Below are 14,277 nucleotides of genomic sequence, written 5' to 3' on the forward strand. Positions count from 1 at the left end.
CATGCGGAGGATAAAATTTAGAATAAAACCGGGGCACAATATCATTCCATTCAAGAGAATCCCCATTATCCAGTAATTTATACCAATGCGCCGCTTTACCAGACAGCGATATAGAGAATAGTTTCTTCCTCACTTCATCCATAGCAATACCTGCACACTTGAATAAACCGCATAATTCATGCAAGAACAATAAATGATCTCCAGGGTGGACAGTTCCATCCCCTGTATAACGGTTATCCATAACGCGTTCAATAATTTGCATAGGTATTTTATACGGAATACTTTTGGCAGGTGGATTTGAAATATCAGAAGCATCATTAGAGTTATCGCATATGGGAGATAAAGCATTATCAGAGCAAAATATTTCTTCCAAAGCTGAGGAGCAAAAAAGATTATTTTTATATAAACTAGCTTCCCCAAGCTTAGACTTATCCATAGTATTAGCAGTAATTGCATTCATACTAATAACATCACTACTAGCATGCAAATAAGGTTCCATAGGTTTTTTAATTTTTGCATCAAACAATCCATGTTTTAAATCAGGAAATAGCAATAGAAGCTCATTTTTGTCCATTATGCCAAACTAGTGTAAACAAGAAACAAAAAGATGCAATTGCAGGATCTAAAGGAAATAGCTTCGAGTACTTACAGCACCGGGAAATAGCTTAGTAGCCGAGATCCGGAGTGTGAGTACCTTTTACCTTTCCTCCCCGGCAACGGCGCCAGAAAATAGCTTGATGTCTACTTCCCCCTCCTTTTCCTGTAGACAGTGTTGGGCCTCCAAGAGCAGAGGTTTGTAGAACAGCAGCAAGTTTTCCCTTAAGTGGATCACCCAAGGTTTATCGAACTCAGGGAGGAAGAGGTCAAAGATATCCCTCTCATGCAACCCTGCAACCACAAAGCAAGAAGTCTCTTGTGTCCCCAACACACCTAATAGGTGCACTAGTTCGGCGAAGAGATAGTGAAATACAGGTGGTATGAATAAGTATGAGCAGTAGCAACGGTGCCAGAAAATAGCTTGCTGGCGTGTAGTTGATGGTGGTAGTATTGCAGCAGTAGTAACGCAGTAAAACAGTAAACAAGCAGCGATAGCAGTATTTAGGAACAAGGCCTAGGGATTACACTTTCACTAGTGGACACTCTCAACATTGATCACATAACAGAATAGATAAATGCATACTCTACACTTTTGTTGGATGATGAACACATTGCGTAGGATTACACGAACCCTCAATGCCGGAGTTAACAAGCTCCACAATAATGCTCATGTTTAAGTAACCTTATAGTGTAAGATAGATCAATAGACTAAACCAAGTACTAACATAGCATGCACACTGTCACCTTCATGCATATGTAGGAGGAATAGATCACATCAATATATCATAGCAATAGTTAACTTCGCAATCTACAAGAGATCATGATCATAGCATAAACCAAGTACTAACACGGTGCCACTACTGCAGAAATGCTTATAGCCGCCATACGTTAGTGACGGGCATAATTATGCCCGTCGCTAGTACAATCACCAGTGACAGTCCCATATAAGCCTGTCACTAGTAAACGACACTGGTGACAGGCGCATAAAAAAGGCAGTCACTAGCGTATTTTGTAGATGCGAGATGAAAGAGCGAAATATGTTAGTGACAGAAAACTATAATTGCCTGTCACCGGTCGGATTTTCTTTTTGTGCCCAGCGGGCTAAGAGTATATTTGGACGCCGGCGCCTCGTGTAAATAGAGGTCCAAATTTAGACGACGTCCTCCGCCGGGTACGGATCGTCCGAATCTGGACGATGCAGCCACGCCACCCCTGCTCTCTCCCCACTCCGCACGGTCGCAGTCGTACTCCCGTCGGCCAGTCGAGGTATGCCTCTGCAGTTTTTTTTTAGAGAGAGCGGCGGTAGAGATTAAGAAGATTTAGATTTTACGATTCCATCAACCGCCGCGCAGAAGTAGAGGAGAAGCCCGCGTCACGCGTCGCGTTTAGCCCGCCGGGTGGTCGAGCTCCCTTCCGCTGGACCAGGAGTGGTGGCCGCGCTGAGGAGCGGGTGCGGCGGTCCGGGCAGGTCGTGCACGCGGTGGCTTCGAGCGCCGAGGAGTAGTGGTTGTAGCGGGGCTGCTCGGCCATGGGCGGCGGGACTGGGGAAGGGGGTAAGTGCGAGTAGATTTGGGCACGGATTCGCTGTTCATCAAATTTGGGCATCGATGTTGTACAGATGTGGTTGCTGCTTCGTGCTGCTACAGTCAATTTCATATTGCTGATGCGTCGATTTGTATAGATGCGGAGATAAACTGTTTGTGATTTTTATTGGTAGACACTGAATACTGCAGAATTCTGCTGATGCTACGATATGTAGAGATACAGTAAACTGCTGCTGAGTTTTATTTGTAGACACTGAATTTTGCTGCAGAATTTTGACCTGCTGCTATTTGTTCACGGGTGGACAACTCACATACGGACAACTCGAAGATGAACGGCTCGCAGATGTGCACGCCTTATTTTGGGTAGGCCAAGATATTCTTCCATCCTATTCAGTTACTCCTTAATTCAAACTAAATATTTCTACAGGGATGAACTCAACTTGCTTTTGGGATCTCTTATTTTGTGGTGCCTTTGGAGAGACATTGGTATAAAGGATAATCAAGTGAATTGGGATTTCTAAATCTTGGTAAGCTTATTCCCTTGCATTTTTGTGTTCATTATATAATGGCAGCTAGTGCAAATCCACTTCAGTTTGCTGATCTGTGACATTACTATTTCGAAATATGATCCAACTTATATAAGCTTCTCTTTTGTACGTCTCATTGCAAGAGAGAGACTAAATGCAGTTTGATGTACACAGATCAATCTGTCATGTCTAATTTCTGTACATGTGCTGGTTGCAATTGAATAAGATTGTTCTATCCTTTTGGGCATCCCTAAATTTGCTAGGAAATTAATTGGCCATGGCTCAGTAAACAATGATCATGTATGTTCCATGAGTTGAAATGATCATGTACATCGAATTATTTTTTGTCGACGGACATTTACAGACATAATGATACGAACTGCTTATGGAGCAGCGACCTAAGATGTTTGCTGAAGTACGCGCATCACAGGTATCAGAATTTAAGGTGAGCAGCAGCCTCTCCTCAGATTACTGTCCTAGTGTAGTGAATAAAGGATTTTTTACCTTATGTACATAGTTTAGGAACTATGGTTACCTACAGTTTGTTGTACATATTTCAAGAGTTTATTTTTTACCTTTTGTGTGTATCTGCCTTTGACCATTTCTAGATCTTTGGTCGAGCATATTGATTGTTGTATATTGTGATGCTACTGTCAAAGTATATAAAAGCTCACAAGTGAGCTGAATAGAATATGATCAAGAGCTTATGAATAGGAAATAGAACACACTATAGCTTCCAGTAGAAATTTACAAATGATTGAGCTATGCACTCTCTTACACTAACACAAAGAGCCACACTCACTGCAGGTCTTTGGCTCGAGGAGACATCCAGAACACACTCCGCGGCTGACTGTGTGTTCACCTCTCCAGCCAGATCAACGGCAAACGACGTGGCCCTTGTGGCTGCTCCGCGGGATGGTGGCAAGGCAGTCCGCCAGTTAAACATATTAGAACTATTTCTATGTAACTCATCTTCAACCTTGGCATTGGAGTGACATGTCCCCTATAATACACATACTTTATATTGTGTTTTCATTGGATTTAACATGAGATTCTGCCTACTAGATGTTATACTTTACCTGCTTGTTACAGCATATTCATAAAAAATGCAATTTTTTTAATACCGAAATTCATACTAGTGACAGGCATGATAATGGGCTAGTCACTCGAACCCAACATGGCTGCGGCCTTTGATTATTCTAGTGACATGCATTTTTTCTGCCTGTCGCTAGTTACACCTACCAATGACAGGCAACTTACCTCTCACTAGTGACAGGCAGTACCAGTGACAGCATATTAGTGACAGGCAGCTTGCCTGTCACTGATGAGCAGAAAGTGCCTGTCGCTAGAAAGGGTTACTGCAGTAGTGTGCACACACTGTCACCTTTACACACGTGCAGGAGGAATAAAACTACTTTAATAACATTGCTAGAGTAGCACATAGATAAATTGTGATACAAACTCATTTGAATCTCAATCATGTAAAGCAGCTCATGAGATTATTGTATTGAGGTACATGGGAGAGATGAACCATATAGCTACCGGTACAGCCCCGAGCCTCGATGGAGAACTACTCCCTCCTCATGGGAGCAGCAGCGGTGATGAAGATGGCGGTGGAGATGGCAGCGGTGTCGATGGAGAAGCCTTCCGGGGGCACTTCCCCGCTCCGGCAGCGTGCCAGAACAGAGATTCCTGTCCCCCAGATCTTGGCCTCGCGATGGCGGCGGCTCTGGAAGGTTTCTGTGGTTTTCGTCAATCGTATCAGGGTTTTCGATCCAGGGGCTTTATATAGGCGAAGAGGCGGCGCAGGAGGGTCGAAGGGGCAACGAAACCATAGGGCGGCGCGGCCAGGGCCTGGGCCGCGCCGGCCTAGGGTGCAGGGGCCCGGTGCCCCCTGGTCCTTCCCGGGTGTTCTGGATGCTTCCGGTGAAAATAGGAACTTGGGCGTTGATTTCGTCCGATTCCGAGAATATTTCGTTACTAGGATTTCTGAAACCAAAAACAGCAGAAAACATGAACTGGCACTTCGGCATCTTGTTAATAGGTTAGTTCCAGAAAATGCACTAATATGACATAAAGTGTGCATAAAACATGTAGATAACATCAATAATGTGGCATGGAACATAAGAAATTATCGATACGTCGGAGACATATCAGACAGCATCGACTCTTCTTCAGGCGGATCTACAGCATTGGGGTGGGGTCTGGCCGGTGAGAACCGGGCTCCGATTCGGTCGGAGCCGACGATGGTGGCATCCTCGGGTGTCATCACCTTGCTGAAGGCATCATTGCTACAGATCCGACCTCAACCTCTTTGTTCCGGGGGAACCCCAGATCTGGATACAAATCAGATGATGGCGGCAGCTCTGGTGTCGTTTTCCCTCTTGAGGGCATCGTTTTGGAACAAGTGATACCTGGAGGAAGTCATCTGGCGGAGTGGTGTTCCATCTACTGCGCCGATGTTGGCGGGTCTTGGCGGCATGGTGCAGCGGAGCCTCGGGGACAGACGCAGCTTGATGGACGTGCGCAGGATGGTGGTGTCATCTGGCGTCGTGGTAGCGTTGGTGGCAGGCTCGCAAGTTCATTGCATTGATCTCTCCTAAGGATGGGTATGCGGAAGACGGTGGTGGCGAGGACTTCTGGAGCGTGTATGATGGTATGTGCCGAGGGTTGACGGACCGGTTGTGCCACCTGCTCGCCATTGGGAGATTTTTCGTGGCCCTTCGGTTTTTTAATGATGGCCGTTGGTGTGATATCAGTGTGTTGGCTATGTTCATTGACCCCCCCTCCCCCCTCATCGATATGTAGGATTAGCGACCTATCATTAATTTTGGTGGCTTCGGTTCGATCTTTGTAATTGTTCTTGTAAAGTGTTGCGAATAATCTAATAAAAAAGGCGTGTGCATCCCTTGCATACAAAAAGCTGGATGATATTTCCCCCATTTAAAAATAAAAGTCATCGTCATGGCAGTCTTCAAATTGATACAATCAGTTTCAAAACCACTCTCCCTACACCAAACGCTGGACCTAGGGTCGTATTTTCCTGAGGTGGCACTTCCATTCATTCGTGTGTCGGTGCCACTTATGAAGGACACACGCAACATCATAATTGGTTCTATCCAACAAAGTACAATGCATCACACTAGTATAATTTGAAAAAGTTAGTTCATCTTTCTACACCAAAAAATAGATAGAGGGCAGGGCAGGTACCTAATATTGGTCTACTACTTGCATCTCTAGGTAGGAACCACTACTCTCCGGCAGCAAACGACTACCTGAACGAACGCTTTTCCTGCCTCGATGCGGCGTCGCGCTCGCGCGGCGCCGCCGAGCTCCGCTGCAGCTGTGCTCGACGTCTCTCTCACCTTCCCGATCGCCTCAAATTACACAAACACAAAATGCCAAACGGGCCAAATTCAGCTGGCTGAACTTGGTCCGATACAGCCCAGCCCAGGGAACGCAGCCGACCGTCTATATTGTGCCTGCTGTCATCGACAGTGAGCTCTTCTAGGGTTTCTCCTCCGGCCGCCTCACGGATAAGGATCAAAGGTTCGCTTCCCATCACCTCTGTTTTCGCTCGCCGCCTTATGGCTGCATTTCTGACTTGCCTGAGCTGTTCCTTTGATTTTCAGGATCCATTAGGGCATGCCCAATGCATTGCCCTAGAGCTACTGCCTCACACCTTTAACTAGGTTTGGGTGGTCCAAAATAGGTTCGGGTGAGGAGGTAGCCTCCTCTTCAGGAAGTGGGATCTTAAACCTCAAAAGCATGCTTTTTGGAGAGAGAAAGAGATACATAGTGTTATATTTGTGGGGTCCCTTCTCTTTTTTTTAACTAAAGTTGTAGCTTCCATTGGAGATATAAAATTAATCATATTGCTTCTGACAACTTTTTTACATGGAGCAGCTAGTTGTGTATGGTACCATTGCTCATGCCCTTAGCATGCCTGGCCGTAACCAAGACAAAACTGTTGGATAAAGAGGATGAACGAGTCGGCTTAGATGAATCGATTTCGGAATAACTAGGACTTAGTTCGAGTCGGACTCGAGGCCCCCTCCTTTTCTTTAACCAGAGGGGGCAGCTCGTACCTGTATAAATAGTGTGTATATATCCGAGTACCGGGTCCTCGATCTCAATAATTTCGGAAGAGCGAGCTCGCACCTTCAGAAATATAAGCCCGGTCGACCATTGGGTTACAGACAGAACGATTAGTATTACCCATGGCGTTAAATAATAGAGACAGTATTGTAAGTTTCCTGTATTTTTTTATACTCCCTCTGTTCAATGAAAGTTGTCGTAGATTTGTCTAAATTTGGATGCTATAAACTATTTAGTGCGTGTATATATTCAAATCTACGACAACTTTTATACTAGGACCGAGGGAGTATATATAAACGTCGTTTAACAGTTTGTAATTTTGGATGCCATGTTTTGTGTTGCAGGGAACTGAAGACGAAGAAGATAAGCTCAGCTTGCTGACTGATGATACTTTATTGTCTATTTTGGGCAGAGTCGACTTACCAACAGCTGCAAGGACTAGTGTACTGTCAACACGGTGGAAACATCTGCCTTGGTTGCTCCCTGAGCTTACCATCGATGTGAAAGATTTCTTACCTTCCCCGCACCCAAAACCAATGGAGGTTGAGCACATGGACAAAGCAATGTCATCTCTAACTAATGCTATCAGGAGCTTCTTGGTTGCTGAACGTGCAGTCACAAGGCTCCAACTTAGGTTCTACTTGGTTAGTGAACATTCACAAGTTGTTGGCCCTTTAGTCAGTGAAGCGATAGATATTGGGACTGTAAAAGATTTGGACCTTGCTATTGTGGATGAGAAGGAGCCCGAGGACTGCTATGATGAGGAAATGCTTCAGCAAGCTTGTCTTGTGGATGGCTTTTTCAGTGCCTATCCCAGCGTGCTGCGCTGTCTCACAAGCCTCTCCTTGTGTAATATTTGTTTTGCAAGATGGGATATGCATCATGTCTTGTTTGACTGTTGCAATCAACTGCAGCACCTAACTCTCGTCAACTGTGATGCTGGTGTGCTCTCGGCATGGAACATAGATGCACCCAAATCAAAACTTAGGTTTCTTAAGCTCGAGTTCTGCTGCTTGTTGAGACTTGATGTGCTCTGCCTTCCGAAACTAGAGCGGCTCCATTGGGATACGTGGGTTTGTCGAGATGCCCCTTTGTCACTTAACTCTGCCCCATTCCTTGAGGAATTGTACTCCCTCCATTTTTGTATAGAAGGCGCAGCTCAAATATCTCTGGGACCAAGGTACTTGGCGATTGGATGATTTCCGTTAGCGTGGGAGAGGAAAATCAGTTCGCTAATTAAGGAGAGATGCCTAACGAAGAGGAAAGAAAACGCCTAGTAACCCCCACGGCCAATGAATAAGCAGTTATCGCATGCAGAATTGCAAAGTATCGCATGCATTGGTGGAGACCAAATTTTCGCCTCCAAAATAGCGAGTTTGTTTCTCCCCCGCGCACTTTCCTTCTTCCTCGCGCGAATTGCTGACGAAAATTTCGCCTCAAATCCTCCCGCCGATGATCCCCGCTACCAAATTGAAATTCCAACAGAAATTAGAGGCGCGATTTCTGCTCTTTTTATACCTACGGAGATTGGCAGTCGAGCAGACGGCGCCCAACCTCTCTCCTCCTCGTTCCAATGGCGCCAGGAGATGATCGCCGGCCTCCTCCTCCTCTTGGCCTGCGTGGTCTTTCACGGGTGGCCTTCCAACCCAGATCGCCGGCGCCAGGAGGACTTCCACCTCTAGGTCTGACAGGACGCGGACCGGTGCCCTCCTTCTCCATTGGCACGGCTGCCTTCGAGCCGGTGGCTGCGGGTCCATCAAACATCCCACGGCGACGCGTCGGACTATCCCGTCCATCTCGCCCTCCGGCACCTAATGAGGCCGGTTCGTCTAACTGGGCGGCGTTCATCGGCGGCGGGAGTGGCAGTGCCAGCAACGCACGATCTTCTTTCGTGGCTTTTAGTCTGGCAAATGGCAGCGGCGGGATCTCCTTTGGCGGTGGTGGCGGGATATCGTTTGGCGGCGGCGGCAGCGAGTCCCTGGGAAATACGTTCAGTACCGGCGTCGGTGGCAATCAGCGACAAGGTATTTGCTGCTTTCTCTGAATGATCATGTCGTGAAGTAGATCACCAAGTTTCGGATGTCCTTCTGTTTCTGTTATTTGCCCATGCTGATCTGATATTGTTTTGAACTTGTTTCTGTAAGTTAATGAACTTCTATTTGTAAGCTAATGAACTTCTTTCCTTAAGCTACTGAACTTGTTTCTGTAACATCTTTTTATTTCTGTAGTTGTAAGAATTTAGCCAGACGATCATCAAGCATTTTTTGCTTTGCTTGTCACATGCAGCACAAAGACCTTAGCACATATCTGTAGTCCGTAATCATGTACTCGTATTGTTTTCTTAGTTCATCATCAAGCATTATTTTTGTAGTTTCAATCTTTAATCATGTACTCGTATTGTTTTCTTAGTTCATCATCAAGCATTATTTTTCTAGTTTCAATCTGTAATCATGTACTCGTGTTGTAAGGAACTACAATCGGTGTTGGTGGACACAACGGGCAGATCATGATGAATGGAGACAACACCACAGGTTCGGCCTTGTGAACATATAAAGCAATCAGCGAGAAGGAAACTATAAACTTATGTTTAATATGCTTCATTTATCTGTTATTACAAGGTATTGGTGGAAATGATGGTACAATTGGCTATAGAGGGGAGGGATACAACCCAAATTTTGCTCATGCCGAGGAATACCCTCCAAGTCAAGAGCATGTGCACACCCAAAAAGAACCAATCGATTTGAGTAAGCAATTTTCCCATCATTCTTATTTAACTTCGATTTGAGGACGTGTGTATTTCTTCTCTAATTATTTGTGCAATGCATTCAGATGCTATGTCAAACAAGGAGACCAGACAGCAGTACAGTACAAATGACAAGAGACACATATATGCTGAGATCGTAGCCCGTAATGGAACTGGGAGTAGGTTGAAGCATGGGGTGTCAAAAGCCGTTGCAATAGCTTGTGAGTGTCCTAGGAGAGTAGTGCAAAGGGTATGGCAGGAAGCTAAAAAAGGTGGCGGCATTACAGGGGTGAAAAACAATAGGAAGCTCAAATCAGGAAGGAAGAAGATAAATTTGGACTTAGATGCATTGGAGGCCATCCGACCTAGAGAGAGAACAACATTACAACAAGTTGCTGGACATTTGAACCTCTCTACAACCACTGTTTGGCGTAGGTGAGACTAATAGTTTTGAGTTGATGTAAAATTTGTTGATGTCAACATTCTTTTATTTATATGTACATGTCAATGATAGGTTGAAGACGAAGGAAATTCGACGAATAACAAGTGAGTTGAAGCCCGCCTTGACGGATGCAAACCAGAGAGCTCGTCTGGAGTATGCGCTTATGCATCTTGAGCGATGTAGCATAACAGCTCTAGGTGGTATTAATCCCACATTTAGGGCTGATATGGACGTCGTTCATATTGATGAAAAATGGTTTTACCGTACGCGCAAGACACAGAACATGTACTTGAGTCATAGAGAGGAAGCACCACATCGAGAGTGTAAACATAAAAATCACATTCAAAAAATTATGTTCTTGTCCGCAATGGCTAGACCTCGTTATGATGCACAAGGCAATTGCGTGTTTGATGGCAAGATTGGGGTATGGGCTTACACAGAGTGGGTGCAAGCTCAAAAGAAGAGTCACAATAGGTTGGTACTTCTTTGTACATGCTTATGAAGTTCTTTGAAGTGAATTGCTTATGAACTATGTGCATATTATGATGTACTTTCTCGTATGTTTGACCATATTTGTCATGCTTACATAATAAGATTTTCTCATGTGTCATAGGTTAATCAATCCCTAGCTGAGTATCCCCATCAAAAGCTTAATAGGATCTGGTTGACTCATCAATCATGCATGAGAGAAATCATCAAGCATAAGGGGTCTATCCACTATGCGGTTCCTCACTTAAAGAAAAAAGCACTAGAGAGAAAAGGGCTTCTCCCAGTTCGTTTGACAATGGATAGAGAGTATGTTGAGCAGGCAATTCAGCACTTGAACTCAAGATGAATTGTAATGGAAATTGGGCACTTGAACTCAACATGACTTGTAATGGCAATTGAGCACTTGAACTGAACATGAATTGTAATGGCAATTGAGCACTTCAACTCAACATGAATTAGTTGTTAATTGCTTATGAACTTCTTATGCAATGTTATATTAGATGTTAATTGCTTATGAACTTCTCTGTTAATGGTTATGAACTTCTCTGTACATGCTGATGAACTTCTTATGTAATGTTATATTAGATGTTAATTGCTTATGAACTTCTCTGTTAATGCTTATGAACTTCTCTGTACATGCTGATGAACTTCTCTGTTTCTTCCTCAGCATGAACATAATCCATTGCGACAGTACATAAAAGGCAAATAAATTCATTCCATATGATCAACATGAACATAATCCATTGCGACAGTACATAAAAGGCAAATAAATTCATTCCATAGTTCACATCCAAGATCAAGTCATGTCTTTTTCTTCCCCAACTTGAACCCTAATTTAACTCGGTTTCAGGCACAAATTCATTGTCTTCTTCGGCAAGTGCAGTGGTGTTGCGACCGCAACGGGAGCACACACCGTCTTCACCTACTCCGATAGTAGTCGCGCAATCCTTGCACCAGTAGTCGTCATAGAGGAGTGGATTTGCACACATCTCACAAGGTAGCACGTCCATAGGAACCGGCAGAGAGCAAGCAAGGCAACGGAATATCGAAGAATCGCCACTGACACCACACTTACGGCACATTGGAGGGAACATGCATGCATCACATGAAGATTGGAACGTCGCCCTCCGTCGCATTGCGAGATTACTTGTGCGGATGTACCGTGCCCTCGCCGATATCCTTGAATGACTAGCTCCCAGATTAGTTGCAGCATCTATTTTCTGAAACAGATCTTCAATGGTTGTGTAGACCCTCTGGAATTCGTCCTCCAATTCTTCCACTTGGCCTTCTGTCAGCTCCACCTCGTCATCAGAAGCCTCCACCTCGCCGTCAAACTCACCGTCGACGCCATCAAACTCACCGTGGACGCCATCCACCTTGCCATGCTCGCCCTTCACCTTGCCGTCCTCGCCTTCCATCTTGCTGTGCTCGCCCTCCACCTTGCCGTGCTCGCCCTCCACCTTGCCGTGCTCGCCCGACACCTTGCCCTCCTCGTCCTCCGCCTTGCAGTGCACCTCCTCAACATCTCTTGGCTTCTCCATGTTGGCTTCTTGCTCGTTGGCTCAAAGAAGAGGAACGAATGGCTCCAGAGGGTCACGGTGGAAAAAAAAGACCAACAGTTTGCACTTTTATACATGAACGGAGAGGACACGGTGGAAAAAAGAGACCAACAGTTTGCATGCAACTCATCCCTTTTCACACCTCCACAAATCTCTACCTTGTTCCCACTTGCATGCACACAACGGAAGGAGAAAGGAAACAGAGAATTAATCGTTAGTAATTAATGGCAGGCGCCTCAATTCTGAAAAAATTGTGAACTGGAGGTGCGCCCTCTTTTAAAAAATGGAGGGAGTACCTCTCATGTGGTGCACCAATTAATACTCGAGGATTTAAGCTTAGCGAGGTTCTAAGTGGAAACACAGCTATAAATGACCCGACAATCGATTTCCAAGGAGAAAGGGTAAATTCATCTTGATTTTTATGCTCGTATTTCAGTCCCTGTATAATATAATGTGGATGCACGCCTTGATTCATTTATTGCACAACAAACATTGATGCTCCGCATCAGCTAAGTGATACATAATGATTGACTATTTTATATATAAGGGTAGCCTTAGTTGTCGCTTGACAAGATTTAATTATTAGCTCCGAAAAATTATGTGATGATCAGAATTGAATTGTCAATGTCAGGATGCATATGATAGAACAATGAATCAAGTATGTACATTGAAAGCAATAAAAATGTAACAACTTTTATTCTTGTTTTCTGCATCTCTCTCAGCCTTGGGTGCAACCGGAAGGGGAGCAATTGTGCACTGCTTTCAACAAACTAAGGAGGCTATCTATCTTTAACATCTATGTGGAGTTTGACCTTATATGGATGACAGTTCTCCTTGAAGCTGCACCATCTGTTGAGATATTTGATTTTGGGGTAATTTAATTCTTGTCATTTTTTTATTTGATGTCATTCTTCCTTGGATAACTTTGCTTGTTCCCTATCCCCTGTTATGTATGCTTCCTTTTTCGTAGAGAGGCATAGAATATGGGTGCTGCATGGTATTTCATTGCAAATCTTTTGTGTTTTTACTGTTTTAACATGTGATTAACATCTGACTATTGATTATAGATATGGAATCATTCATGTGATATGGATGAGGAGCGAAGGCGACGTTCTTTTGGTGAAAGAACAAATCCTTCATGGAAGACGTTTGAGTTCAGAAGCCGTAAGCAATGGCTGCTAAAAGAGCTTGATGTTACTGGATTTAACCCAGTAGAGAAGCAAATAACATTTATAAGGTCTGTGATGGGAAGATCTCCCAACTTGAAAACTATTACTCTGCGGGATTACATGCCTTGCAAAGACTGTGAGGAGATGGGCAAACTGCCTTATTCTGGTTTCCCAATAAATGAGGATGGGCAAGACATAGCCATCAACCAAATTAACGGAGACATGCCTGATTCTCATGTGCGGATAATTTTTTCAGGATGTTGTACAGACAATTAGTGTGTATTACCCATTTCCCAACACTATGGATCCATTTATTTTGATGATAAGAAACAATGTACCGGCATTGTATATTGTTTAAATTTATTTAGGCCACCCAAGGAAATGAAACCTTTTTTTTTTCATTTGAAAGATCTTATAATTCCAAGATGAAAGCTGATGTACACTATTTTGGAAGTTGATTTGTTTTTTGTTCGAAGCTGACATACAAGTTCAAAGTTAGTTGGTTGTAGGTTGGTAGCTGATGGATTCACATTTAGAAGTTGTAAAGCAAGTTGAAAGTTGATTTTGTTCAAAAAAAGTTGAAAGTGTAAGTGTTTACTCCCTCCATCCGTGGATAATTGGATGTTTATTTTTGTCTTAAATCAAACTTTTTAAAATTTGACCAACTTTATAGAAAAAGTAGCAACATATGTGACATCAACAGATTTACTATATTACAAAACTACATTTCAAGATGATCTAGTGATATTTATTTGGTGTCACAAATGTTGCTAGTACTTTTTTCAAGTTCGTCAAATTTAAGAAAGTTGGACTTAGATAAAAGCTAAACTTATGTATATTTGTGTACGGATGGAGTAGTAAGGTATTACACATAATTGTGTACGGATGGAGTAGTAAGGTACTACTACACGAGGTACTTTTGCTTCAGAGTTTGTGCGGAATAGGCAGTAAATACAGAGAGATGCAGTAACATAACCATTCTTCAAAATATTGAAATACCAGTTGAAAATTGATGTGTTTTTGTTAGAAGCTGACGTAAAAGTTCAAAGCAATTAACAATGCAATGCAATCAAAAGTAAAACAGGGCAGACACAACCAATAATATTCCA

The 14,277-nt window shown here is 43.7% G+C and overlaps 2 protein-coding genes across 4 annotated transcripts; both read left to right on the plus strand.

Annotated features, from left to right (window-relative positions):
- Nucleotides 1-6,658: 6,658 nt before the first annotated feature.
- Nucleotides 6,659-13,565, plus strand: LOC127329881 (uncharacterized). Of its 3 annotated transcripts, XM_071825978.1 has the most exons (6): nt 6,659-6,915; nt 7,111-7,410; nt 7,681-7,892; nt 12,292-12,400; nt 12,722-12,871; nt 13,067-13,565. In XM_071825978.1, the coding sequence occupies exons 1-6, from the start codon at nt 6,889-6,891 to the stop codon at nt 13,442-13,444; spliced, it is 1,176 nt and encodes a 391-aa protein (XP_071682079.1). In that variant the 5' UTR covers nt 6,659-6,888; the 3' UTR covers nt 13,445-13,565. The 3 variants fall into 3 exon arrangements, with proteins under 3 accessions (XP_071682079.1, XP_071682078.1, XP_051212253.2); XM_071825977.1 differs by having other exon boundaries at nt 7,111-7,892; XM_051356293.2 differs by having other exon boundaries at nt 7,179-7,892.
- Nucleotides 9,387-10,453, plus strand: LOC139835070 (uncharacterized). The gene is made up of 3 exons (XM_071825054.1): nt 9,387-9,510; nt 9,596-9,944; nt 10,024-10,453. The coding sequence occupies exons 2-3, from the start codon at nt 9,601-9,603 to the stop codon at nt 10,451-10,453; spliced, it is 774 nt and encodes a 257-aa protein (XP_071681155.1). The 5' UTR covers nt 9,387-9,510; nt 9,596-9,600.
- Nucleotides 13,566-14,277: the final 712 nt, after the last annotated feature.

The sequence above is a fragment of the Lolium perenne genome, chromosome 2, assembly GCF_019359855.2.
Source record: "Lolium perenne isolate Kyuss_39 chromosome 2, Kyuss_2.0, whole genome shotgun sequence".
In the NCBI taxonomy this organism is placed as follows: Eukaryota; Viridiplantae; Streptophyta; class Magnoliopsida; order Poales; family Poaceae; genus Lolium; species Lolium perenne.